General features: G+C 39.1%; 1 protein-coding gene across 2 annotated transcripts in view; it reads left to right on the forward strand.

Annotated features, from left to right (window-relative positions):
- The window catches only part of RLF (RLF zinc finger), a 55485-nt gene extending 39035 nt beyond the window's left edge, over positions 1-16450 (forward strand). For both annotated transcript variants that reach the window (XM_026102493.2, XM_064524892.1), the window contains exons 6-8: positions 917-1053; positions 7450-7591; positions 11310-16450. In XM_026102493.2, coding sequence (XP_025958278.2) covers positions 917-1053; positions 7450-7591; positions 11310-16034 — 5004 coding nt within the window. In that variant the 3' untranslated portion in view covers positions 16035-16450. The remainder of the gene's footprint in view (positions 1-916; positions 1054-7449; positions 7592-11309) is intronic.
- Positions 16451-25349: the final 8899 nt, after the last annotated feature.

Consider the following 25349-nt stretch of genomic DNA (forward strand, 5'->3'; position numbering starts at 1 on the left):
CGTCTTAGGTCTCAAGTTGAACGTCAAGAGTCAGTGGACCCTAGAAAATGTTGACTTTGCACAGTAAAATCCAATGTCAAGCCTGTATGGAAAATGGGGTAATATACCTGCTTCTGTTTTCCCTGTTTAATTAGATGTTTGTAAAAATTAATTTGCTATATTTTAAATTTCCCCTTGTTCTTTCCTTACCATTTTTCGTGATTAATGAGAGGTTTGAATTGATTATAGTAATAACAGCTGATTAAAGCAAACGTTGCTTGAGTGCGGTCTATTTTATGAAATAGAATAAATCCTATAAAAAATATACTAAAAATACTGTGGTCTTGATGATAAAAGCACTTCATAATTACTGCTTGTGGTCTAGAATACTTGACTTATAAGCAAGTTATTGCTTGCTTCTGATACGCAAATAGGTACAACTCCAAAGTCTTAATTTTTAGGTTAAATGTAGAGCCTTACCTTTAGGTAGGCTTTCCAGAGCTTCCATAGGCTTCTGTGTATCTTCTAAATATTTCTGTTTTTAATTTCATTCTTTGAAATGCAGTTGTTGAAAATTAACCCTTATGGACAAAGAGGCCAAGAGACTGGCTTTTTCAGGAGACCTCCTGACTTGTTTTAGACCTAGGTTTTACTTGTCAACAGGAAATCAGGAATGCCTGCAATCACAGAGGGCGAATGAGGAGTTTTAGTTGGAGTGTTGTCCTTTGCTGAACTATCAAAAATGGAAAGTATCAGAACTAACTGGTATGAACCTTTAGTGCCTTCTGTAGCTGAAAGCTGTCATAGGAGCTCTGGGTATTAAAAGGAATAGTAGTGTTTTGTTAATGTGTTTTTGACACTGTTTCCTTTGATACAGTAAGTGTGTTTTTGTAAAAATGCTCAGAAGTGCCTTTTTTCTTTTTTCTTCCTTTTTTAGATTGCAAAGGTGGATTGCAAGGAAGTACTAGACATCATATGTAATCTGGAATCTGAAGGACAAGAAAACACTGCATTTATTCTTTGTACAACGTACCTTACTCATCAGCTTCAAACAGCAAATGTGTATTGCTCTTGGTAAGTAATAAGTATCACCACTGCTTTTAACTGTTCTCTTCTTCACTGCCTACTGGCTTTTATGCAATAAAATAGAATAGCTCGATTCTGTGGTGGATATATTTTCTTTAAGTTGAAGTATATCAGGCTGAAGTACTTCTAGGTAAATAACTTATGAGGAAATAAATAAGGACTCATTTGTAACCTTCTTACATTATAGCTGCAGTAATACAGCAGTTAGTCAGCAAATGAATGCCAGACATACTTGTCTAATTTTTTAAAAATCAAACTGTACTTGTATGAATGACATTAGTGGTAATGCTTCAATAATATAGTTTTATAGGTCAGCACTGCTGGGTACTATCTGCATTTCTGTTCTTGATACTAAGCATCCAAGCTTTGTGAGTGTACAGAGTGCATTGTAATTTAGTTCAGGTTTTTCCCTCTTGAATACTTAGACCCAAAGGACTTTGATCCCTTTTTTCAGTTCTTTAACAGAGTAGCAGTAGGAATGTACAGAGGCAGCACCCTTAAACCCTTTAGCATAACAACCTTTTTTTCCTCAAGAGAGCCTTTTTATATTTCAGTTGATTGGAATGTGGAAACTTCCGTAATCCTGAGAATGCTAGGATTATGTATTAGCCAAATGGGCTATAAAACTTATCCACCCTCTTAACTGGTTGGAGATGCAACAAATTGCCTCTCTCTGTTTCAGCGGTTGCAAACGGGTAGAGTCAAATCAAGGAAGCTGTTTTCTGGCCCTTATAGAATAGATTTGTAGTTGCGGCCTTGGAACCATGGCTAATACACTGTTTCTTCCTACTTAAACTCTGATGTGGATAAAGCTTTAATTTATCAGGCATCTCAAATATATCCTGGAAATCTGCATTGTCAGCTGTGGCATAGTTCATTCACTCACTCCACATTTTAACTCTCTGAAGGGATGTTTTCATAGCACCTAAGTGTCAGCAGGAATGATTGGTAGTTCAGCCTGGTCCAGTCATTTGTACAGAAAGACCAGAGGATATTTCATATTTACTTCTGCATCAGGCCAAGGATGTCTGTTTAAGCAAAAGCATGCCTTGTAGAGAGAAATGAGCCCTTGGAAGAGTCCAGACAGTGGAGAGTCCACCGCATACAAATTTCAGAGGTTGACTGTTTTTACCACTGAAATGTGTTTTCAGAGATGGCTAGAGTAGGGAATGGAGCCATGTCCAAAGCATATAGCAATGATTCTCATTAAGCCAACATAGATACAAGGCTGAAATCCATATCGTGTTCTCTTTTTCAAAAAAACAAACCTAACATTCCTTAAGGGTGAACTAAATGATATGCTGTTGTCCAAGGAGACTTGTTAAGGAGTTCTATTTAAGAGCTGTATCCCTAGGGTGCAGGTGAAGAGAATCAGAGTTCAGGTGCAGCTGAGACTTTAAAACTGTTGATGTGAGGGAAAAATACTTCAGTGACATAGTATTTTAGAGTTAAGAAATAACTCTTCTTTGTGACAACAACCATAGAGTACATTTTTGGCATGTAGTACCAAGTCTGAACCGGAGCTGGTTAGAATTTTGATGAAACTTTCATGTCTCATAATTCAGTCTAACTTGCACTTTCTCCTGAGTCAGAGAGATCAGTGAGAGATGAAGGCTTCTTATTTCCATGCCAGTTTGGTCCATGATGTGCCTAAGACTCTCTACACAGGACGTGGTGCAACTGTAACATGAGTAGGTATCTCCAGTTTTAAAATTGGTTCGCATAAGTGACAAGTAGTGAAGGCTTTTAAAGGTGTAAATGTTAGCATAGTCTAGTGACACAAGTAGGTTCCTGCTTACTGAAGTTGTTAGCAGGCTTCTGTCACTCTCACGGAAGCCATGTCATTGTCTTCTGCTGTTAGTGATTGTTCAGACTAAGGTTTTGGTTCAAACTAAAGTGCTGGTATGTCCAGCTATGCCACCACTACCATCTCTGCCACCACTACCACCTCTGCTATTGTGTGGACATACTCCAGAAGGCTCCAGTTCAATTTGCTTTCCCCCAGGAACCAGGAAGGAGAATGAGGTCTTCTGTCTAACACTGAAATTGTGTAGGGGTATAAACTCAATCTAGTACTGTACCTAGCACTCTAGGTACAAGAGGATTCTGCCTAACTGAGGTGGCCTGATCCACTTCAGAGCAAAACCTCTGGGATGTTGGAACCCATAGTGAAGTTAATCTTCTGATGGACTCTGTTCTTACAAAACTGTTGTAATGCTGCTTGATCATCTGGAATCCTTCAACAGGTTACTTTCTCACTTCTAGGCTGTACCTCTAACTCCCTTTGAAAGTACTGTTTGAAAATAAGGATGTTGTGCTGATCTAATGGTGAAATGCTGTTGTATATGTTGGCCTTATTCTATTGATCCTCACTCCCTTTTCTTGTGGCAGATGCAGATCTAGTGATTATTTAGGCACAAGATGGATGAATTCAGCTGGCTGATATGGCAGGAAACTTAATTTGGAGGATTAATTTTCTGTCAGAACAGCCAGCTGAACTGATTAGGGGTGAGGTTACACACTACAGATATAGTCATCTCTACAAAAATGAGGCTCCAGCCCTATACAGACTCTGCTCACTGGAATCATTGCAGACTTGATTTGAATCTGTGGCCTGGAATAGAGTTAAGGCAACGTTGCTTTCTCTGCATCAGTAACTTCAATAAGCTCAGACAGAAATGTGATAAATGTCAGAGCTGGCTGAGAGGAGGCAGTGTGGAGGACAGCAAATGTTAGATGGACCCACTGTAATATGCATATTTAGCTTCACTCTATAGCTGAATCTAATGTGGGAGGCTCACATGTTAGAGGTAGCTTGCCAGCCATTAAATAAGCTTAGGTATAGCATTAAAGATGCTAAAATACTTGGTTAAATTGAATACATAAGATGAGAAATCTCCTTTCTGTGACCAACTGCAGTATTTAAGGGACAGCAATGTTTTGGGTAATTCACTTCAAAGAAGGTCCTGTCTAGTTTAGGAAAACAGGAGTGGCTGTTGAAAGCTTATTTAACTCAGAGCACTGTTTCATCTACTGATAATTTGGACTCTATTTAAAATTTTTCTAGCAATGTTATTAACACCATTTGTTTTGCTTTTTCATAACAATAAAATGTAACTTGTGTCTATTCCATCATAATTGTGTGTGATGGTGTTTCAATTCAATAAATGACTAAAGTTTTAATCAGTTCTTATGGTTTACTTCTGCTGCAGTATGTAATTTGACAGGCAAGAACTGAATGTTGATGACTCAAACATTTAATAAAGGCCCCTAAGGGAGGAGAGCAGGGAATAAGAAAAGCAGAGACCATTTGGTGCAATGTTGCTTGCAGGTCAGCTTCCCTTTGCATAGTAACCTATGTTGTTATGGATTCAGTTCAACAGATGAGCCATAGTGTATGTACTTGAAAATGTTCCATGTGTAGGATCCTGAAATAAAATTGTTTCCTGCAGAATTACTTGGAATGCTTCCTTCTCTTTACTTTTTGTCAAAATGCACAATACATTGATGAAATATTTTTCTGATAAGCTAGCCCCAGCTATGCTTTCACAGATGCTGTAAGGAAACAGCGTTGTTGAACATAGTGCAGCTCGCTGCTAGCCACCCATTTCCATTGTCCTTCTCCAGGTCTTGCTTTATGCAGCTTCAAAGAGAACTAACTTAAGATAAAGTATTCTGGTTTAAACAAAAAAAAAAAAAAAAAGAAAAGAAACCCTATGAAAAACAGGGGAAAACAGGAATGCTTTTGAGACTGTTTGGCCAGTCCAAACAATTTCTTGCTGCCAAAAAGGGAAAAAAATTCCCCTCCTCCTGTGGTGTTGGTTGCATAAGTCTGCTCCTCTTGTTTTGGCTCTGGGTCCATCTGACCTGTAATGAGCATATTCAGTTAACCCAGCCAAAACTGTATACAGCTTTCTACAGACTAATGCTAGACTGGCTTACCAGCTGATCAGACAAGTACCAGAGAAGTGCAAGGTTGATGTTTCTGTGATTAGCTGTTAATCTGTTCAGCTGCAACATCACTCTCTTATTCCAGAAAAGGGCAAGTATTCCTTCTCTTTCTCCTTCCCCTCTTCACTACTGTAGCACCTCCCTGATGGTACAGTGCTAATTCTCTGCCTCAAATCTTCCATTATTATTCTTGCATATTTGGAATGGTTAATATATTTCATTAACTTAGCCCTCCTGTAGCCTCAAATCTGTACCTGCAAGAGAAGATTAGCAAAACATACATACCTGTTTGTGAGCTAGTTTTGTTGGTGTGAAGCTTCATTTTGCTTGCAGATGTTCCTCCTGATGAAAATTGGAAATTTCTCCAATGACTGCTGCTTATGATCATAAAATAATACCTAATGCTACTTCTAAGATATGATTTCCCTTTCCACTGGGGATATTTACTGTCTTTAGGACCATATCTAGGAAATGATGTTTTGAGTAGTAGCTCTGAACTTAACCTCAGGTAGTCAGAAAATTTATCAATCCATAAAATAATGTAATTTTGAAAGTTAACACAAATGATATTAAATGTGAACCTCAGCTAAGCACAACTTCAAAAAAAACTTTTCTGCTCTGCTATACTAATAAGACTTTATTTCTTTATCTGCATGGCTGGAGTGCCTTCTCTTCCCTATCCCCTCCTCCTTGCCTCGAATCAATTTGAAATTGAAAATTACCTGAGTACTGAAAACTGTCCTTTTCCTTTTCATATGCATGAAGACAATACAAAGAACGTTTCTACATCACCATCCTTGAGAAATCCTTCCCACAAACCACTCTAGCTTTGCAGAAGGAAGGGGTGGGATGAGAAAAAAAATAGGACGGCACTGAAAACTTTTTGCCCCGCGAGAATCTCTTAGGAATATGGGATTATCCAGAGTAAAGCACTTCTCAGTACTCTTCTAATTCCCAGCTCACTACACATACTGAACACACATGCAAAATGACTGTCTTGATAAATTATTTTCAATTTATGTATTTTGTTTCTGTTGTAGTAATGCATTAGGTTTTTTGTAATGCCTTTTTTTTTAGTTCTGTGCCTCTCGAGGTAGCTTTCTGTCATACATCTCTCCCTGTTAGCTCTTCTGATGTTCAGCTAAACTTTATATTAGTTTCTTTGGGGTAAAGAACTGTAGTGAAGGTTACTGATACTCTAGATGTCAAAATTATTCATCTTTTCCCTTTCCAATTCTGCTTTAGGATTTTAAAAAAGTTGAATTATACTGTTCCTGGGTTAGTTTCTTGTAGGTCTATCCAGCTGCTCAGCTGTCCCTTTCTAGGCCTCTTTTTTCTTTCTTTTTTTTCTTTTTTTAATCCATTTCCTAGTAAATACAGGCATTGGCATTGTAAATACAGTAAGCATATCCCATACATACATACAGTAAGCATATCCCAAAACAGATCTGTAGTAAGGCTTTTCTCACTTGACTTTGGGTTTGAGATTAGGATTGCAATAACTCAAAACCAAAAATTTTGCCATTATTCATTGTATAGTCTGCCTAGATGTCTCTCTTTGGTGTTAGAAGCTATGATTGACCTCATAGTCTAGAAACCAATGTGTATAATTTGATGTATAGAGAGCTTGAGTAAGCAAAGGTGAAGTTTACTCTAGTAAAGGAGCAGCGGAAGAACTCTTTTACATTAACATAGAAGATACAGTTTCTGTTACCCTGCTGTTTTTGTCTTTTTGTGGCACTTCATCTGTGATGGGAAAGTGATGTGAAGTGACAGATTACACTGTGCAACAGCTGTGTTCCCTGGATATAATAAATTGCTTAACAGAACAGCTCTGTATTTGAATTGTACAAACAGTAAAGCATGTAACCACTCAGAGTCAATAGACAAAGCCCTGGGCTTGTATATATCACTTACGTAACACTTTACAAAGTGTGTTCTCCTAGAGCTGTCTTTTACAGCACTGAGTGGGAGTTTTATCATTTGAAGGCAGGTGTCAGCATCTAAGGTACTTGCCTAGTGGGGGAAAGCTGGCAACTTTATATTGTGAGTCATCTTACCTATTTTAAATTTCCATCTGCAAGTGCTCCTCCTCCCACCCTGCCATCCCTGACTGTGGAGGGAGTCTAGGCAATAAGCTTATCTGTAGATGTCTGCACAAAGTGAAATGAATCCCGCTGCCAGCGTCTCTTCCTATTAAATAACAGGAGATTATTGATCAGGAGTGTTTTGATGTCATGCCTGTTTAAAAGTGAGGCACAACAAAACATTTCTCTGCAGCATCTCTAGGAGATGGAGACCTGATTCAAGTGTGTACTGCTTTTTAATAACACTTAAATTCTTGTGGTGTCAACTCTGAGCTAAGATATGTAGACTCTGGATGAATTATGCATATCTGCGATGTGCTTACAATCTGCTTTCAATGTTTTGCAGGGAGCTGACACTTTTCTGGAGCAAATTGCAAAGAAGAATTGATCCTTCTTTGGATTCCTTCTTGGAGAGATGTCGTCAGTTTGGCATTATTGCCAAAACACTACAGCATTTATTTTTCCTGATAAGAGTCATACAATCTGAAGTAAGTAAGCTGCAGTCCAGAGTCCTTGAACACAGCCACAACTATTGAAATGAATTTGTTGCTTTGTTAGTAATTTCATTGAACTGACATGAAAAATACAGCTTATTTCATTATTCTGGCTTTCTGATTAAGTGCCTAATAACTTATTCATAAAAAAAAAAACTGAAAAATGCATATCCACTGTAGTTTTATGTCAGTTTGACACAAATTCAAGTGACCTTCAGTCAATGTGAAACAGTGTTGTTTCTTATTTTTAAAATACAGGATGACTGTATTTTGCAAAAGAAGGATTCTTGTAGTTTGAGGATATATCCTCATCCTATAAACCTGTGGTGCAGTCACATTTGGACTACCTTCTGTTCTGATCCCTATCTCTAAATAGGCACAGCAAGATTCAAGAGATGCTCAACAGCAATTTTTAAAAACCTGGGAATCTCTGTTTAAGGAGAAATGGAAACACTGAAATTGATCCATCTAGCAGGAGGCAAATATAGGATGCTATTTATAAGCTAGCTATCCCTGTTCTTCTGCTTAATCTGGATAGTTATTCAGTAGGATGTTTCTGGCTGCTCTTGACTGCTGAACTGGCTAAACTCAAATATCTTGTGCCTGGTCACTGTGTGGGACTAGATCTTTGGGAGAGCGTTTATGAAAGGAAATAAATCAGGCACTCCTTATATAACTATAAGCTGAGGAAAAATAAGTTAGCTGGTAACAGTAAGATTTTAACTATTCTAATAACTGTATTATTCAAATCATGAAAGTTAAATTACAAACAAAGGGGTTTTTTTCTTTAGGACTGTCATTGTTTCTGAAAGATTCCAAATATTTCTTGCTGAAAAACTTCATAGTTTTGCATATGTAAAGTAGAATTTGCTACAGGAACTTCGGTTTTGTGAATGTTCCAATTAACAGTGTACTTCCAAATTTGCTCAGCTTTTTGCATCATTGTATGGACATGAGTTAATTAAGAATTAAATCATCAGCTGGGTTACAGAGATGAGCTTCCTCTTTTCAATTAAACTTCTCTCTAGCTTCAGGTTTTTTTGTCTGGAAGTTAGAATTCTATAAACTGTATTCTCTTTCTGGAGTTAATTCTGTGAACCAAATGAGTTACCAAGGGAGGCTTGATAGGAGAGGAGCAAGTATCAAACTCCTACTTCAGAGTCAAAAGAAATAGAGATTGGAAAAGGTTGCATGATAGTCCTTTTGATACAGCATAGAGGAGATTCTGGAACTCTTATTTGACAAAGATGAATTCCCTTCAGTTAATGATAGTGCTTTGTACAGAGAAATCTTTGTTTCCGCTTTCTCTAAGATGGGCTTATTTCTGCTTTTAAAACGTGTGGCAATGTACGTTTATATTACTGGAATACACTGTGAATTACGTACCTGTTTGTTCTGTTTTCTGCGAGACCCTATGAACATTTTTTCTTCTGGGAAAGCAGCTTTTTAGTGCTGTATAGCAAATTAACACTGCCATTGAATTCAAAAGTGTCGCATGACTTCTAATAGCCTGTGCACAGTGAGGATAAGAGCTTGCTAATTCTTCTAACTGACCTGTAATTCTTTCTGACCTTTTCCATTTGAGTTGGTGTGGGTGTAGTTGTGTTAGCCAGTGGTTTAAAGTATATTTATATGGAAAGATAGTGAAAATACACATGATGAAAATTGCTTTGGAAATAAAGTTCAAAATGCCCTATATTAATCATTGCATAAAATGGATAGGTCTGAGGAAATGAGCGGGGATACATGTGGAATGATGCTGTATCCCAATCTCTGTTTTATTAAAGATGATAGGCGGTGAATGAATATTGCAGAGGGAGTGGCAGTGAAGAGCTCCTCTTGTGCTTAAAGTATTGATCTGGGACACAAGTGTAGTATATTCTGTTCCTGGTATTACTGATTAGTTTTGCTGAGCAGGTGATTAAGATTACATGTTTTGGGGGTGGGGTTCCCTCCTCCTGCCCCCCCCCCCCCCCCCCCCGATATACTTGTAAATGGTATAGTTTCAGCTTGGTGTTGAACTGCCAATGTCTGTGAGCCTGAACGTTAAACTCCTTGGCTGTATAGATGTTCGGCACATCCTGGAAATCAAGCCATAGACATCTAGAGTTCAGCACAAAAAACTAGTATAGGACTGAGTAGACTGTCTGATTTAGGACTTTAGGAGTAAGCTGGAACTAAGTGGTTTATATAAAGCCTTATCTATCTAAGAAGATTGTATTACCTATACAGGAACCACCATTTCTCTGGATACTTCTGTTCCATTATAAAATTATTTGTTGCCTGGAAAGGCATTTAAGCTAGTCTGAAGGAGACAACAGAGTAAGAACTCCTCCACTAGAGACTGATTATAGCTACAAATAATTTAAATACCTTTGTGCTATAAAAACCTGCATAACTTTGCTTGTGTGACTCCCTTGGCACAGACCGATAGGTGTTCAGGGAGGGAATTGTTGTTGTCTGCGCAGTTCATATGCTACAGTCCAAATACAGTGTTTCTACCAGGAAAGAAAATCATGTTGAAATAACACCTTATTTAATGTAAAGCTTGAATGGCATTTGGGACAGTACCCTTCACAAGCTTGAAAAGAGGTGTTAAATAGATGTCCCTTTCATTGAGCACTATTCAGACTCTGCCCAGTGAAGGAGGTAGGAGGCTTTTGAATACAAAGCACTCTCTTAAGATATGTACGCATGAGGAAAGAATGTGTGTGTAGTGCTGTCTTAAACTGGGGATTTGCCAATTTTCATGTTTTTTTCTTTTCTTTGCAGGGTTTCATCATCTGCTAACACGTACATATTTATGCATGCATACTAATTAAAAATATTCTTTTTATCATCTCTCAACACTATTCATAAATCTTAACTGTTATCTGTCTTTACAAATGATAACTAAATAGTTACTTCATGCATTCAAATTCTGTATTCCCCAAAGTTTACTTTTGTCAACTTTTGGAACAAGGTAACTTTCTATTTTGTCCATGTAGAATCTGGATTATAGTCTGTTTATAAATTAGCATAGGGATAATGTTTGTAGGTATCTTCTTGATACACTTAAGCAGTATTTCAAGAAGTTGAATAGACTTCTCGGAAAATGTTTGGAATTTAGATGTCAGTTATCTTCATCGGCAGCTTTTCCGCTACCATGCTGCTTGTACAGTTAAAGGTGTTTTTTTCAGGATATGAATTTACATTAATTACCTTATTCACCGTATACCAGATGTTCTGAATTAGTATCCTGTGTGGATGCTGCAGGAAGAGCGTATGTAGGAGATTCGCACCGTTCAGTTTAGAAATCTGACTTCGTTATGACTGAGAGTCAGCCCATGGAGAGGGAGGCAGGAGTTAGATGCAAGGATGTTTCACGATGTCCAAGTTCAATGCCTAAGGTAGTCAGGGTGAGTCTGTGAGGTGGACCATCTCGCCTTCAAAAAGTAGAACAACTTCTTCATGTAAAATAATTTTCAACTTTTTGGAATACAGTAATTGACTCAGGCACTTAACACAGTCTAAATATGTTCTGAATGTAGTAGGCTCTAGTTTATTGGATGCTAGAATCTCGTTCAGAATCTTGGAGACTGTCTATCCTCATAATCTTTCCTATCGTCAGGAAGCCTGCAGAATGTAGGTGTAGTTCTTTCAGAGAGAAGTTCGAGAAAGAATATACTTACCAAAGAAAAGTAATTTTTGTTTTGTGGGTTTTTTCCAACAGGCAGAAGAAGCAGGACTTGCTGTGTCTGTTTTGTTATGTGTGAGAGCCCTTCAGATCAGATCAAATGGAAGTGATGAAATGAAGACATCTGTATGTAAAACAATTGCATGCCTTTTACCAGAAGACCTTGAAGTTAGAAGAGCATGTCAGCTCACTGAATTTTTACTTGAGCCAACTTTGGCTGGATTTAATATGTTGGAAGAGCTGTATATGCAGCCAGATCAAAAATTTGATGAAGAAAATGCACTGGTTCCAAACTCACTCCGTTGTGAGCTCCTGTTAGCTTTAAAAGCATATTGGCCGTTTGATCCCGAATTTTGGGACTGGAAGACTTTAAAGCGACACTGCCTTAAATTGTTAGGGAAAGTAGCTTCTGATTCCGAGGATGATGCAAGTTGTAATATGTCAGTCAATGAAACTGACATCTTGGATACTTTCTTAAGTGACTATGATGAGACAAAAGAACATAAATATTATGATGGAAAAGATTCCATAAATCACCCTAAAGAAAAAGCAAAAGTAAAAAAACCGATTGGTTCTTCAGAAAGATACCAGAGATGGCTTCAATACAAATTTTTTTGTGTGCTCTGCAAAAGGGAGTGTATAGAGGCTAGAATACTACATCATTCTAAGATGCATATGGAAGATGGTATTTATACATGTCCAGTGTGTACAAAAAAGTTCAAGAGAAAGGAATTTTTTGTACCACACGTAATGGAACATGTTAAAATGCCACCTAGTAGAACACACAGACCTAAGAAGAAAATAATACTGAAAAAAGAGAGATCGCCACAAAAGATAACAGCTTCCAGCAGCCCCTCTCCAGCACTTCAGGAAAAGCTGCATCAGCCACAGCTGCCTGAAAACCTTGAAAATGACACACATGAATACGTCACATTTAGCCAATTGGAAAATTGCCAACTACAAGACAGAGACATCTATCCATGTCCTGGAACAGATTGTTCTAGAGTATTTAAACAGTTTAAATACTTAAGTGTACATCTAAAAGCTGAACATCAAAACAATGATGAGAATGCAAAACACTACTTGGATATGAAAAACAGGAGAGAGAAATGTGCTTTCTGTCGCCGACACTTCATGACATCCTTTCATTTGCGGGAGCATGAACGAGTACACTGTGGTCCTCAACCTTATATGTGTGTGTCAATGGATTGTTATGCTAGATTTGGGTCAGTTAATGAGCTTCTTAATCACAAACAAACACACGATGATCTTCGTTATAAATGTGAACTAAATGGCTGTAATATTGTTTTCAGTGACTTAGGGCAACTTTACCATCATGAGGCGCAGCACTTCAGAGACGCATCGTACACATGCAATTTTTTTGGTTGCAAAAAGTTTTATTATTCAAAAACCGAATTTCAGAACCACCTTGCAATGCATAATATTGCAGTGTCAAATGGGGAGGTGAAGCAAACAGTAAAACTTGAAGAGTCTGTTTCAAAAGACAAATTCAGTTATCTTCCAGAGTCTCAACTGGTTGAACAGTCTGAAAATTCCAGTCCGAACGAAAACCTGGATTCTACGAGCTCTCAGGAAATTCCACAGATAAAGGAAGAAGCGCTCTCTGACAGTGAGGATGTAGATAGCGAAAGTAATTGCAGTGTTCACTGTGGGAACCACAGCACAGCTATAAACCAAAACCAGGTGTCTCCTTTACTGATTGAAACAATGGCTCACAATCAAACAGTTCCAAGTTTTCTCATGTCTCGGGAAGGAGTCTTCCATTCAGCAGATGCGAAAGAACAGTGTTCCGATGTGGCAGTTTGCTTTGATGGAAAAAATTTTTCCTGCAGCTTTGAAGGATGCTGTGCAATGCACAAAAATGCCAGAGGTATGCAAAAACATCTTCGTAGGGCCCACCCATATAACTTCAAAGGTAAAAAAAAGATGGAGATGAAAACTAAAGACTTTCTGAATCTGCTGAGTGACACTCAGGACAGTAAATCCCCTAGAGACATTGGTACAGAGATAGATCATAATTCAGATACAAATGCTGATTCTCCACAAAGCTTGTATTACAATATAAATGCTAAAGGAAGCAATGACCTGAAAGAAGAAAATTGTCCTTCTTCCCCAGAAACGTCTTTTTATGACAGTTCTAAAGTATCAAATATCGAAGACAACATGCTGGAACTACTTCTAGGCTTGAAACATCTAAGCTTAAAAAATTCTAACATTCAGAATTCTTCAAGACACAAGCCTTTTTTGGGCTCTTTACAGCCCTATTCATCTAGGGATGCCAAGTGCCCTGAGTCAGTAGATGAAGCTACCTCAAAATTTCAGTTTCAAGAGCAACAAGATAACTTACCTAGCCAGTATCTTACTCAGCTGGCAGCTAAACCATTTTTCTGTGAATGTCAAGGATGTACTTGTGAATTTGTGACCAGAGAAGCTCTCTTAATGCATTATGTTAAAAAGCATAACTATTCAAAGGAAATGGTTCTTCAGTTAAATATGTTCCAGCATCGGTACTCACCGTTTAAGTGTCATATTTGCCAAAGATCATTTACAAGAAAAACACACCTTAGAATTCACTATAGAAACAAACATCAAATTGGCTGTGAGAGGATAACACACAAAGTATGTTCTAATGAAAAACTTGATCATGTGGGTTTATGTACAGAGGATATACGTAATTCTGTTCCAACATCTGTCTCTGCAACCAAGGTTGAATTCATTGAACATTCGGACCACTCTGAACAGCTTTATCATCCTAAAAAGGAAGACTGTAGTTCTGAAACTGATTTGGAGTCCAGTGAAGAGACAGACAACAGTGTAACAAGAAAAACATCTAGCATCGCTTCTCTGGACAGTCATCGGGAAGAACTGGAGGCAAGGGAGGGAAGAGGAAGCAAAAGAACAGTTGCTAAAGGAAACTTATGTTACATATTGCATAAGTACCACAAACCATTTCATTGTATTCATAAAAGTTGCAACTCTGCTTTTACCAACCAGAAAGGTTTGATTCGCCATTATAGGACCGTTCACCAGTATAACAAGGAACAGCTCTGCTTAGAGAAAGACAAAGCAAGAACAAAAAGGGAACTTGTCAAATGTAAAAAAATATTTGCATGCAAGTACAAAGAGTGTAGTAAACGTTTTCTATGTTCTAAAGCCCTTGCTAAGCATTGTAGTGACTTCCACAATGAACATATAGAGGATCAAAAAGTGCTTTCTGAAACTGAATCTGCAAGATTTGCTTGTAACCAAGCCCAGTGCCCTGCTGTATTTTATACCTTTAATAAGCTAAAACAGCACCTGATAGAAGAACATGCCAATGAAGAAAGAATAAACAAAGATTTTGAAATCCATTGTGACCTTAATGGCTGTGATAGAATTTTCACAAATTACAGTCACTACTCTCAACATGTGTATTTCCGACATAGTGAATATTATGATAGTCTCTTTGGAAATCAGAAAGATGAGCAAGATAATCTTGATAAGGATAAAAATGAACAAAATTATTTGAAAGACAATTTTGACATAAACAAGCAGAATGGGAAGCAGTTAAAAGAAAAACCTAAAAGAATTAGCAAAAGTAAAGAAAAGCATTTGATTCATTTTAAAACAAAAGAGGAAGCCCTACAAATGTGCAAAGAGAAGTCTAACCAGACCCAGTACCCTTGCATGGTTCAGGGATGTCTGTCTGTTGTGAAATTGGAAAGCAGTATAGTGAGGCATTATAAACGCACGCATCAGATGACCAATATGTATATAGAGCAGCAGATTCAGAAACTTGTTGTTTGTGTTAAATGTGGTGTAATGACAGAAAAACAGTCCTGCTCTGAAACAGGTTTAGGCTTGGATAAAAAAGGCCTAAAAGTTAAAGAGGAGAAATCAGCTCAGTATGTGCAGGAAAGTGAAAAATCTCCCCTTCCAAATACTGATCATGACCATCAAGATGTAGGCAATGAAGACCAAAAAAGATGTCCAGCAAGTAGTGTGAGTTTTGATACGAGTGCCCTTATGTATTCAGGCACTTTAAAATATAACCACAGTTCAAAAAATAGCTGTTTCGAAGAGCATAACTTAAGGGAGTCTGTTATGTGTAAAACTGGAGATTTATCTGAAAGTAGTGAAAGAGAAAATAGCTCTTATTTCTCCAATTTACAGTTAGAATTGCCAAGAGAGAAAGATGCAGAAGGATGTGAACATAGTGCGGTTAACCAAAATGCAAAAAGAAATATACTTTATACTACAAAAGACAAATTACAAAAGCATCCAGTGTCCAGACCATTTGATTTAAAGACATATAAACCAATGGGATTTGAGTCTTCTTTTTTAAAATTTATTCAGGAAAGTGAGGAAAAAGGTGATGACGATGACGATTTTGATGAGGTAGTGGAATGGGAGTCTCCTGAACAGTTTCCAGTTGATGGAATCTTACAAAAAGAGGGAGACTCCCAAAGGGATGTGCCAGTAAATAGCTTTGTGAATGAAAAAAATGTAATCGTACCCCAAAATAATCATGGGCAGCTAACAGAAATCCAGCCCTTGATTTCAGAATCATCATCTGCCCCTTCTTTAGAAAACTTGAGGGCTATCTTGGACAAGGCATTAACAGACTGTGGAGACCTTGCCTTAAAACAACTTCATTACTTAAGACCCGTAGTTGTTCTTGAAAGATCCAAGTTTTCCACACCCCTTATAGACTTATTTCCAACAAAAAAGGCAGATGAGCTTTGTGTAGGAAGTACATAAGTAGTTTTGCTTAGAACAGATTGCCTCCACTACTGCTATATGGGGAGAACTTCAAATTAGAACAGAAACTGTTACAGTACACACTGTTTAGGTTAGTTTAGACTGTTTAATTCCATGAATGTATAATATCTGTCAAAAGTACTGGCCGAGTTAATTTAGCTCCCCAATTTTTTTTTAAATGGACTATGCTGATTTTGGTGCTATTTAACACATCGGAATACTGGGGGCTTCCTCTTGCAGAGTAAATGTGCATGATTGTATATGGAACAAGTACTAGGGTACCAGGGTTTGGGGGGTGATGGAGTTATTACTTGACTTGAATGTGCACCCTAGGGTGCTTTGTGTAACATATTGTACACTACAGCATCTTATATTTTTTGAGTTATGAGTTTCAATAAATTACAGTTTTTCACCCATTCGTTTACTGTATGGTAGATCTTAATTTCTTTTAGGCAATTTTAATGTGGCTTGCTTGTAGTAATTGAATTTGGGACCATTCTGTGTGCATTGGACAATGTTACTGAAGTTTGATGCATTTATAGATAGCTTACCAGATTGATGAAACAATGTAGATAAAGGTTAAGTTTTATTCTGTAATATTTTCTGTCCTCCTTGCAGACTTTAAAGAATTAGGATTAGTATGGGTAGAAAGAACTTGCCACTTGGTGATAGGAAACTTCTAGTTATCTTTCCCTTGATGGAAGAAGATGCTTCTGAGAGTGTGTATGTTACAGCGTGTTTGAAATTCCTTGACAGACTTCCAAGAGACTCGAGTCACAGGAAAGTACCAGTGTGGGTTTTGGGCTCCCTGAATTACCTTTCGGATAATGAGTAAAACCTAGCTTGAAGATTCATCAGAAAAGTTATCTAATATTTTAAGATCTGTTACTTGTTCTTTTGTCTTGTTTCTTTCCTTACTTCTGCATACATTCTGAGGCCTAGAATCTGTACATTGTATAAGAAGTGGTATTTTCCAAACTCTGTGAGGACGATAATGAGCAAGCTGCAATAACAGTTCCTGATTTATTGAGGGTTTGCGGTTTTCTGGGGGTGATTTGGTTTTTACATTATAATCTTAGAAGTAACAGTGGAAAGAAAATGAAAAAACTTGGGAAAACATTGTTTAAACTCTGAATATTGGTTGGGTGCAAGAACGAAGAGGACTATCTTAAAAAAAACTATATAAAAAAATCTAGAGGATTGTGTTGTGACCAATACTGAGCAGGAAAGGCATCTTCACGCACTTCTAGAAGTTATTTGGGCAGATTAAAAGTCCAGCTGAAAGTGAGGAGATATGCTGTTTATTGTATACCTTTCCTGTCATCTCATTTCTCTAAACTATACACTTCTTGTAGTGAAAGGATATGGTGCATGAATCTTTTCACTAGCCTTTTTAAAAGAAAGTAAGGTGGGATTAAAAAGATTAAATAATGCGCCAGCGTCAGGCACCTGAACTACCTAGTGTTTCAAAGTGGTATCAGCCCTAATAAAATGGTCTAATTTTTAATGTTAAATCTGCATCATGTTAAAACATATTTGGATATGAGGAACTCAAAAGAAGAAAAGGGATTAACTGCAAACTCCACAGACATGGTGACTGTTTCAAATAACATGCCTCAAGAGATACTAGTGCATTTCTGTCTCTAGTTCTCACATTTTCAGAGCATCTCTGGAAGGAATTCATCCCCTTCCAAGCCTAGGTAAAGAAAATAGATCAGCATGTAATTTAATGAATTCTTTAAGATTACAGCCTTCAGTTTCAGGCTAGACAGCTGTATTTCCACTAGATCCCCAGGGCTTCAAACATGGCATTATGAAAAAAAGAAGAAGTGGTGGAGCATTTAAAATGCTCTGAAGGACAGAAATTGGATGTGAATTCACGAATGAAATGGGATGGAGTAAACACGCGTATGCCACAGAACTGAAAAACAGTGAGACAAAAGCAGTGTGAGCGCTTGCTTTGTGTGGCTAAAAATATACCATAATTTAAAAGAGCAGTTCTGAAATCATTGCTTGCAACAACTTAAGAGTGCTGTGACTACAGTCAGGAAACTGGAAATGAATAAAAAGCAAAATTTAATGTGATGATAAGTTAGCTGACTCATAAGAGACAGCAAAGCATTTGCTGCATCTCTTCAGCTTCCAAACTGGCAGGGTATAGCGAAGACAAATAAATTCCATTAAGGCAAGGGGGTTGCCTCCAGATTTAGAAAGTAGGAAAGACACTTCTGTGATGATTCCTCAGGCTAGCGGAGTTCTCTTCAAAGGTAACAGAGCTGCACGCTCGTGAGCCATATTGCATCACATCTGATTCTATCGCTCCTATCTGTGCACGCACACTGATGGAAATCTGCTGGCTGCAAGGACCTGCAGTTGTCTTGAGTGACCTGGGGACAACTCAGATTTCATAAGAAATTTGGAAGGTAATACTCCTACATGTTTACACAAGTAAGAAAGCAGAAGAAAATGTAAAAATTAAAAAGGTGATCTGCTTCTGAGATGCTACTTTAAGATGTAGCTGCAGCTTTTGATAAATATATTTTAGTGTATTGACAATGTAATTTTACAAAATGATGGTTGTTTTGGAATAATTACAATGTCTTTTGTAAATATGAAGGCATTTAAATGGACTTTACTTTCTGTTTGCAGTGAGCTAGGAGCTGAATGTATTTGCTTCACTGACAAGTGGAAACTTGTTTAACTGGGGTTACAGCTCCTTGCGATCTTTTTACCTATATTAACACAGAAACTTTTTTAAAGAAGTTTGTGTTCATTCTTCTAGACCTCATTCATACTTTGTTCATTAGAACTTGCTCTAGTGCGTAGTTGAGGTACTTGGAGAATAAAGGCATTACTGTTCTAGAAGTACTAAGAATCAGTTACGCTCCTGTTGCGGCTCTGAGCTGCTTCGCCCATTGCCCATGCTGTATTTTGCACCTATTTTAACCTGAAGCTGGATACTATTTCACTGCTAACTCCCTGATCACAGTTTCCTTCTCTTTTACACTTGACCAATACTCAAAATTTGATCATACTTAAACTTTCTTCAAGTGCTTGCTTTCTTTTTCTATTGTGGCTTCTTGGAGGTTAGCATTAATAAAAACTTTCTGATCAATAGGAAGCTATGATCACAGTTCCCCTGTTAACCTCATGTAATTTGTGAATTAGCCCTTTTTACAATAAAGAAAAGTTTCTGAGACTGCAGAATTTGTCCAGAAATAAGGTACAAAAGAGTTTCTACTTGGCATAGCTTAAGCTTTTCTGTGTAAAAGACAAAAATTTTGCAAAAGTTTGCCTGAGAATGTTGGATAAATTGCCACATGAATGAAGGCTTATTATAAATTTCCATCTTCTCCAGTGTAATCTGCAGTGTGTTCATCTGCCTATTCTGATGTGAACATAGGAACGGGTTCAGTTGTAATTCACAGTCAAAAATAGCAATTCAAAATTCAGGTTGTTTAGAGGAACCATGTCCTTGCAGTATGACTAATGAACAAAATGCACATTGTTGCACCCTTGCCTTCCCTCTGGAGCATGGTGCTCCATAGTTCTCCCTGTCAAGCTCTCAAATAATGGATCATTTTAAAACTATAACTTTGAATGGATTTGAGTTTCTTAGTTCCTATAAGCTGTTGCCACCAGAGAACTCTGAAAAATTATCTGTACAAAACCCTGCTGTTTAAGCTGTGCATCTTTCAAGTTGTTCAATGTTCAGATTTCCCACTAACAAAACCAGTCCTGCCACATGTTGTATAAACATGTATATTAAGCATGAATTTTGTGACAACTCTAGTTCTGCTATTCCATAGAGGAGTTATCTCCGGGGGAATTAAAACTTTCAGAAATATTATTCCGGAGATACTCCCTGGAGTAATAAGAGTTACTGTATATGTTTAAATTACCATCACAACATAGCAAGTTTTACAAATTACATCACTGAAGTCCATGTAAGTGTCCTGTAGATCCTGTTGGATAGGCTGCTGATGTTAATTAATTTGCTACAATTTTCTTTGGCTTGAACATAATGCAGGTGAAGATAAAGATACAGACATTTTTATCCAACAGGTATGGAGAAATTTCTACTATATTCTTCAGGGAATTGTATTTAAAAAGTGGTAAGTTGGTTCTCCTTGGTGATCATGTGATCATCTTAGAGGCAGCTTCTGGTGATCTGCCATCCTGTGCACTACTGGAATTTTTAATAGTGTGGTCACATGTTTGTATTTGTCCTTCCAGTGAAAGGTGCTAATGTCACGTTGGTCTATCAGCTACTTCCCAGTTACAGAAACAACGTCTTGCTCATTTCAGATAGGGACAGTGTTTTTCAGTCTTTAGACTCAGCTTCTGTATCATCAACAGAACGCAGTCTCATTTCAGTGTGATGATAGATCTTACACTATCAAAACTATACTGTTTGAATCCCCATCGTGATTTTTTCTTGGGCTGGTTTACCTGATCTTTATAGTTGTCCAGTGCTGGTAGATCCCAGGGAAAGAGGCCACAGAAAAGTAAAGGATCAAAGGTCACCAAGTTGGCTATCCCTTTTCCTTCCAAGTGCTTCACAGAACTTGTCTGGCAGAGACACTGCAGTGCAGCTTCTCACTCTAAAACGAACCTCAGAAATATTTGGTTCCCCAGTAAAAGAACACCATCGTGATCATCTATTAAAAAAGATTCTTACCATTACCGGCAGATATCTGAGAAAACGTAGGTACAAGTTCACAGTCTTGGTATGGTGCTTCCATTCTTCACGTTATTTTTACTGTCTTCAGGTGAGTACATTTTACAGGAAAATTACACATGTATTTGGCTGTGCATGCCTATCTTGCATGTAAATTCCACAAGGTTGTGGACTTCCCTGCCTTCTTCCATGAGTAGTTAAAAAAAAAAAAAAAAAAATGTGACTAGCATTATAAACAGAGACCTTCTAAGCTGACTTCTGTACTTCTGGTAGAGCTCTCAACACAGCCAGCAGATGTTCGTCCAGTGTTTTCGCTTACCTGCTGCTCTGTGACTGTTTTTTTTCCATGCAAGATCTTTGAATTTTACTATAGTGATGCAACCTTATGAAACTATATTTCAGAAACATCTACACATTGATAGACCTTCTAGGAAAGCAGAAATGTGACAGCCAGTAGCAGAGTTCACTAAAAGAAGCGCTGCCTTATCTTTTATGGCAGTTGGTAGAAGTAATAGTTCTTTTGGGGGCAGGACAGGACATACCAGCTTAGTAAGGCAGATTTTTAATATATTTGTCAGATCATTCTTCTGAATAGCTACAGGTGATGAGTGTAGTGAAAAATGAGCAAAATGGTTATATTTCTTAGAAATCAAAGTCAATGTTAAATATGCAGACAAGTTCTGTCATACTTTTGTCTAGTAGAAATAAAATCAGAGGCAGATACTAAAATGCTTTCTCAAAAAATGGCTGCAAAGGAGTATTCATTAACAACCCCTTGTTTTTGCCTTTTCAAGCTACGTGTTCATTGATATATACATGATGTCCATGTGCCCAGTGCTACATTGGAAAGTTATATTGATTTCAGAAGGACCAATGCTATCTTCACTTAGCCTTACAGATACCAAATATGAAGAGAACTGAATAAATATTTGATTTCTGGTGAGTCTCCATAATTTTACTCCTTTCATTATGGTTCCCCAAACATTTTCGGTTTATCCTGCTGCAGAAGGGAGGGGATCTGTTTGCCTTCAGAACGAACTGAGTTAGGCAACAACAACAAGGAAAGGTTTAAAATATTTTAACCTGGATGAGTTATTTGGCCCCTACTACACAACCATGTAAATTTGTGAGCGCAGGAAGCAGAGAGGGAGAGAAGTGGGTTGTCTCTCTGCTTTTGCTGGGACTGCTGATACATGTCAGCCTAAAATGTTCACACAGATATTAATGAGCCAGTAAATGTCTCAGAGCTTCCAAAAGGAGTCTCGGCTTCTCCTCCATTCCCAGCTATGAGCTCCTGCCATTTCCTATGTGACAGCTCTGGTACTTGTCAGACCCATCTATGAATCAACTCCTTGAAATAGTGAAAAAATCCAATAAAGATAATGCACAATTAAATAGCTTTCTGCCATTACAGTGCAAGGAAATAGGGTTGCAACTCAGAGGTTATTAAAGCTATTGGGGCAGCAGTTAATGGGACAGATTTGCATCATTTCTTATTCCATGACAAGAACAACTTCCTTAGGACAGAGCTCTTTCACCACAGCTACCTAAAACTATTGCTATATGATGCAGTACTGCCTGCTCTGGCGCCCTCCTTTCCTGCACTTGCATCCTTGTCTCAGCACTGGTGTTTACTTGAGTATTGTGTCAGCTCCATCACTTCCATTTCCCAAACTCCCTATCTGACTTCTCTAAGCAGACTTCACCTCTTCTATACTATGGTTTCCATACTCCTATTTTCTCCCTTTCTGTCATCCATCTTTCTTTAAAAAAGAAGCTCAGGTTTGTGTTCCTTGTATTCTTACCCAGAAATGCAGGTCCTGCCCTATGATTACCTAATGAAAAGGGAATTTTCACTGGAATTACAGCCTTGCTAATGTGAACATGACCAGCTGCGCTCTGTAAGAGCCCCTTCCTCCCTTCTTCTCACCCCAGTTCCTTGCACTATTATCTTTCTGGTACTTCACGTTAATGGATTACTGTGGAGTACCAAGTCATTGGTATCTCAGCTGGTCTGCGGTGATAGTCCGATAGCAGTTGCTTGTTCCCATGGCAGGTGTCCAGTAGCTTGGCCAGCAAGGGGACAGTTACCTTAAATTCTTGGTATCTTCAAGAGAAGGAATCTACATGCGGGGAACTCCCCCACAACTACATCTGTCCATCCGCAATGGAAAGTCACAGAACAAGCAGCCAAGCAAATGACGTCATGGAGCACGTGTTCTGCAGACCTCCTTTCTTTCATGAAGGACTTAACAGAGCTTGCTCTAGCAAAATTTCAAGCAGCAATACTGCATTGCAAGGAGAAAAAAGCAGCTGTTAGGAGATAATCAAAGGGCAGCCTGCAATATATACCAGAGGAGAAAAATGGTTTCCAGATTTGTACAGTTACAGAAGGAGCAAAACTAGGCAAAAAAGAAAACATACAGCTGTTATACACATCTCATCTGTGATGAGTACAAGTCACTGCATGGCACTGCTCGTACAAATGGCAGAACTACTCCTGAAGTCCTCAGAAACACCTCAAAATAATCATTGCTAAACTGTAGGGTGAGTTTTCTTTGGAGCCTTGTGCACTCCTTCCTTCAGGAGGGAGGGTATTCTGGCATGTTCCTGCAGGATGGTCACCATGATCCATGGTCCTTTGGGTGGTGAAGGTTGTGCCAGATTACCTGGTGCATCTTTAGGACTGTGTAAAGGACTTGCTTGTTAACTTGATTAATGTCTGTGCCCTGATACCAGGCCCAGAAGTGTAGTTTCACCAACTGGTGTTTGCTTTTCTTGGTGGTCTGGTTTTGGAGGAGATTGAAAAAAAAAAAAAAAAAAAAAAAAAGGTAGGGTTTTTTTGTGGACATCTCTTCTGTCTTCAGTTCACGAATTCCAGCACTTGCCAGGCCTGTGAGAATAGGCTCCCAACTATGGCAGAGCTCAGAAACCCTCCCTTGTATGCCTACTAACAACACTCCAGACATCAGTGAGCTAGCATGGAATTTTACTACACTTTCTAGAGCATCCTCAGTCCAAACCTCAACACTGTCTGGGCAAATAGCGTGCTGCTGCTCTTGTGCAGGGCCTGTCACAGCTGTCCTACGTAAGAAGGGGGATTTTTGCACCCTGTAGGACTGGTACTCAATATTGCTCCAAAGATAACAAGATCACTGTGAAGGCTATCTCACTGTGACTAGTGCCCAGGCTAGGCAACGTGATCCTTCCTGACCAGATCTAGATGGTCCCAGGTTGAAACATCTTGGACAGCTTGTATCTTGTCCAAGACTTGCTTCACCTAGCACATAGGGTCAGTGTGTCCTTTGCCTTGTTTCAAAGGTGTTTGATTGGGAGGTATCACAGCTACTCCATGGGGAAACTGTGCATGATCAGCTTTGATCTCCACTCTTTGGGGTTCCTCTGGACACTGTATACTATTGCAGAGTGCTTGGGCAAGCTCAGCTGGGTACTGACCTAGCTGCTAAGCTTCACTTGGGGAGTGTGTTAAGCTTGTCCTTGCCCAGCCAACTCTACTCCATCACTATCAAGCCACTCCTCTACTGCTTCCAGAAGGAGATGACAGGGTCGGTGCTCCAAGAGCTGGACCAAGAGGTATCCTGTTGGTGTACACTGACAACGTTCTCTCTGTGATTCAGGACCCATGAGACCTGATGCACATGGAGACCCACCAAGAAACCTTGTCATGGCTATCTTCACCTGGATCAAGAGCTGTGTCTTCACAGATGGAGTCAGGCCCAAGCATGCTGCTCTCTCTGGGTATCTACCTCTCTGCTACAGATCCCTTTTTGCTGAGTCAAATGGTGGTGCCAGAATGGCTGCAAAGCTGGGCAGGACTGCTGAAGGGCTCTCCCCTTTGGGAGGGATCACTGACCATCAGCTGGATGGTCTTGTCCATGCTCTGCTACCACCTGAATGTTCTTTGCCCTACCCCCTCCAGTCAGCCTCCAGAATTTCTTTTGATCAGGGCTGCAGCTGGGTTTCCGTGTGGGACTTGAGTCTCACTTTGGAGAGCACAGAAGCCATGGCTTGCTCTGCATCCACAGCTCAGTCGCTGCATATTTGTACCCGAGCATCAGCAGAACGAACCATGCTGGCACGTGCCCCCCTTTGTCTGCTGCTGATGCCTCCCAATACTGCTACCAGCTCTTAAGAGCTCTCCACTGCTAGTCTTCCTCAAAATGCTACCAGGACTTGAAAGCTCTTTGGAACAATGAGGTCCTCCCAGGGCTATCAAGAAGAACCTCTTTGCCACACCTCTTCTTACGCTGCTCCTGTTTCCAAGCGCAGATAGCAGATACAGCCATTGGCACAGTCCTGATGGGTTCTGACCAGGTCAAGGTACCTGCTGCGGAGAGCTCGTGTCAGTCTCATCCTGCTCTCTTCGTACATGGGGTGGCCACCTTATACCTCTGCTGCTTCCCTGGGTAGATGAGCCCACCTCGTACCTCACACGGTCCCCTGGGGAGGCAGCCCCAGCCACCCCTTCTCTCTGGCTGCCTCCTCGCATCCCTGCTCCGTGACCCGCCAGCCGCCTGTTGCCCTACGGAAACCATCCATTCCTCCTCTCAGAAACAACCAGGGCAGAGCAAAAGGGGTGGCAGAGCGCGGTGCCGCCGGGCGGGCCCGGGGCG

The sequence above is a fragment of the Dromaius novaehollandiae genome, chromosome 23 (genome assembly GCF_036370855.1).
Source record: "Dromaius novaehollandiae isolate bDroNov1 chromosome 23, bDroNov1.hap1, whole genome shotgun sequence".
Taxonomy (NCBI): domain Eukaryota; kingdom Metazoa; phylum Chordata; class Aves; order Casuariiformes; family Dromaiidae; genus Dromaius; species Dromaius novaehollandiae.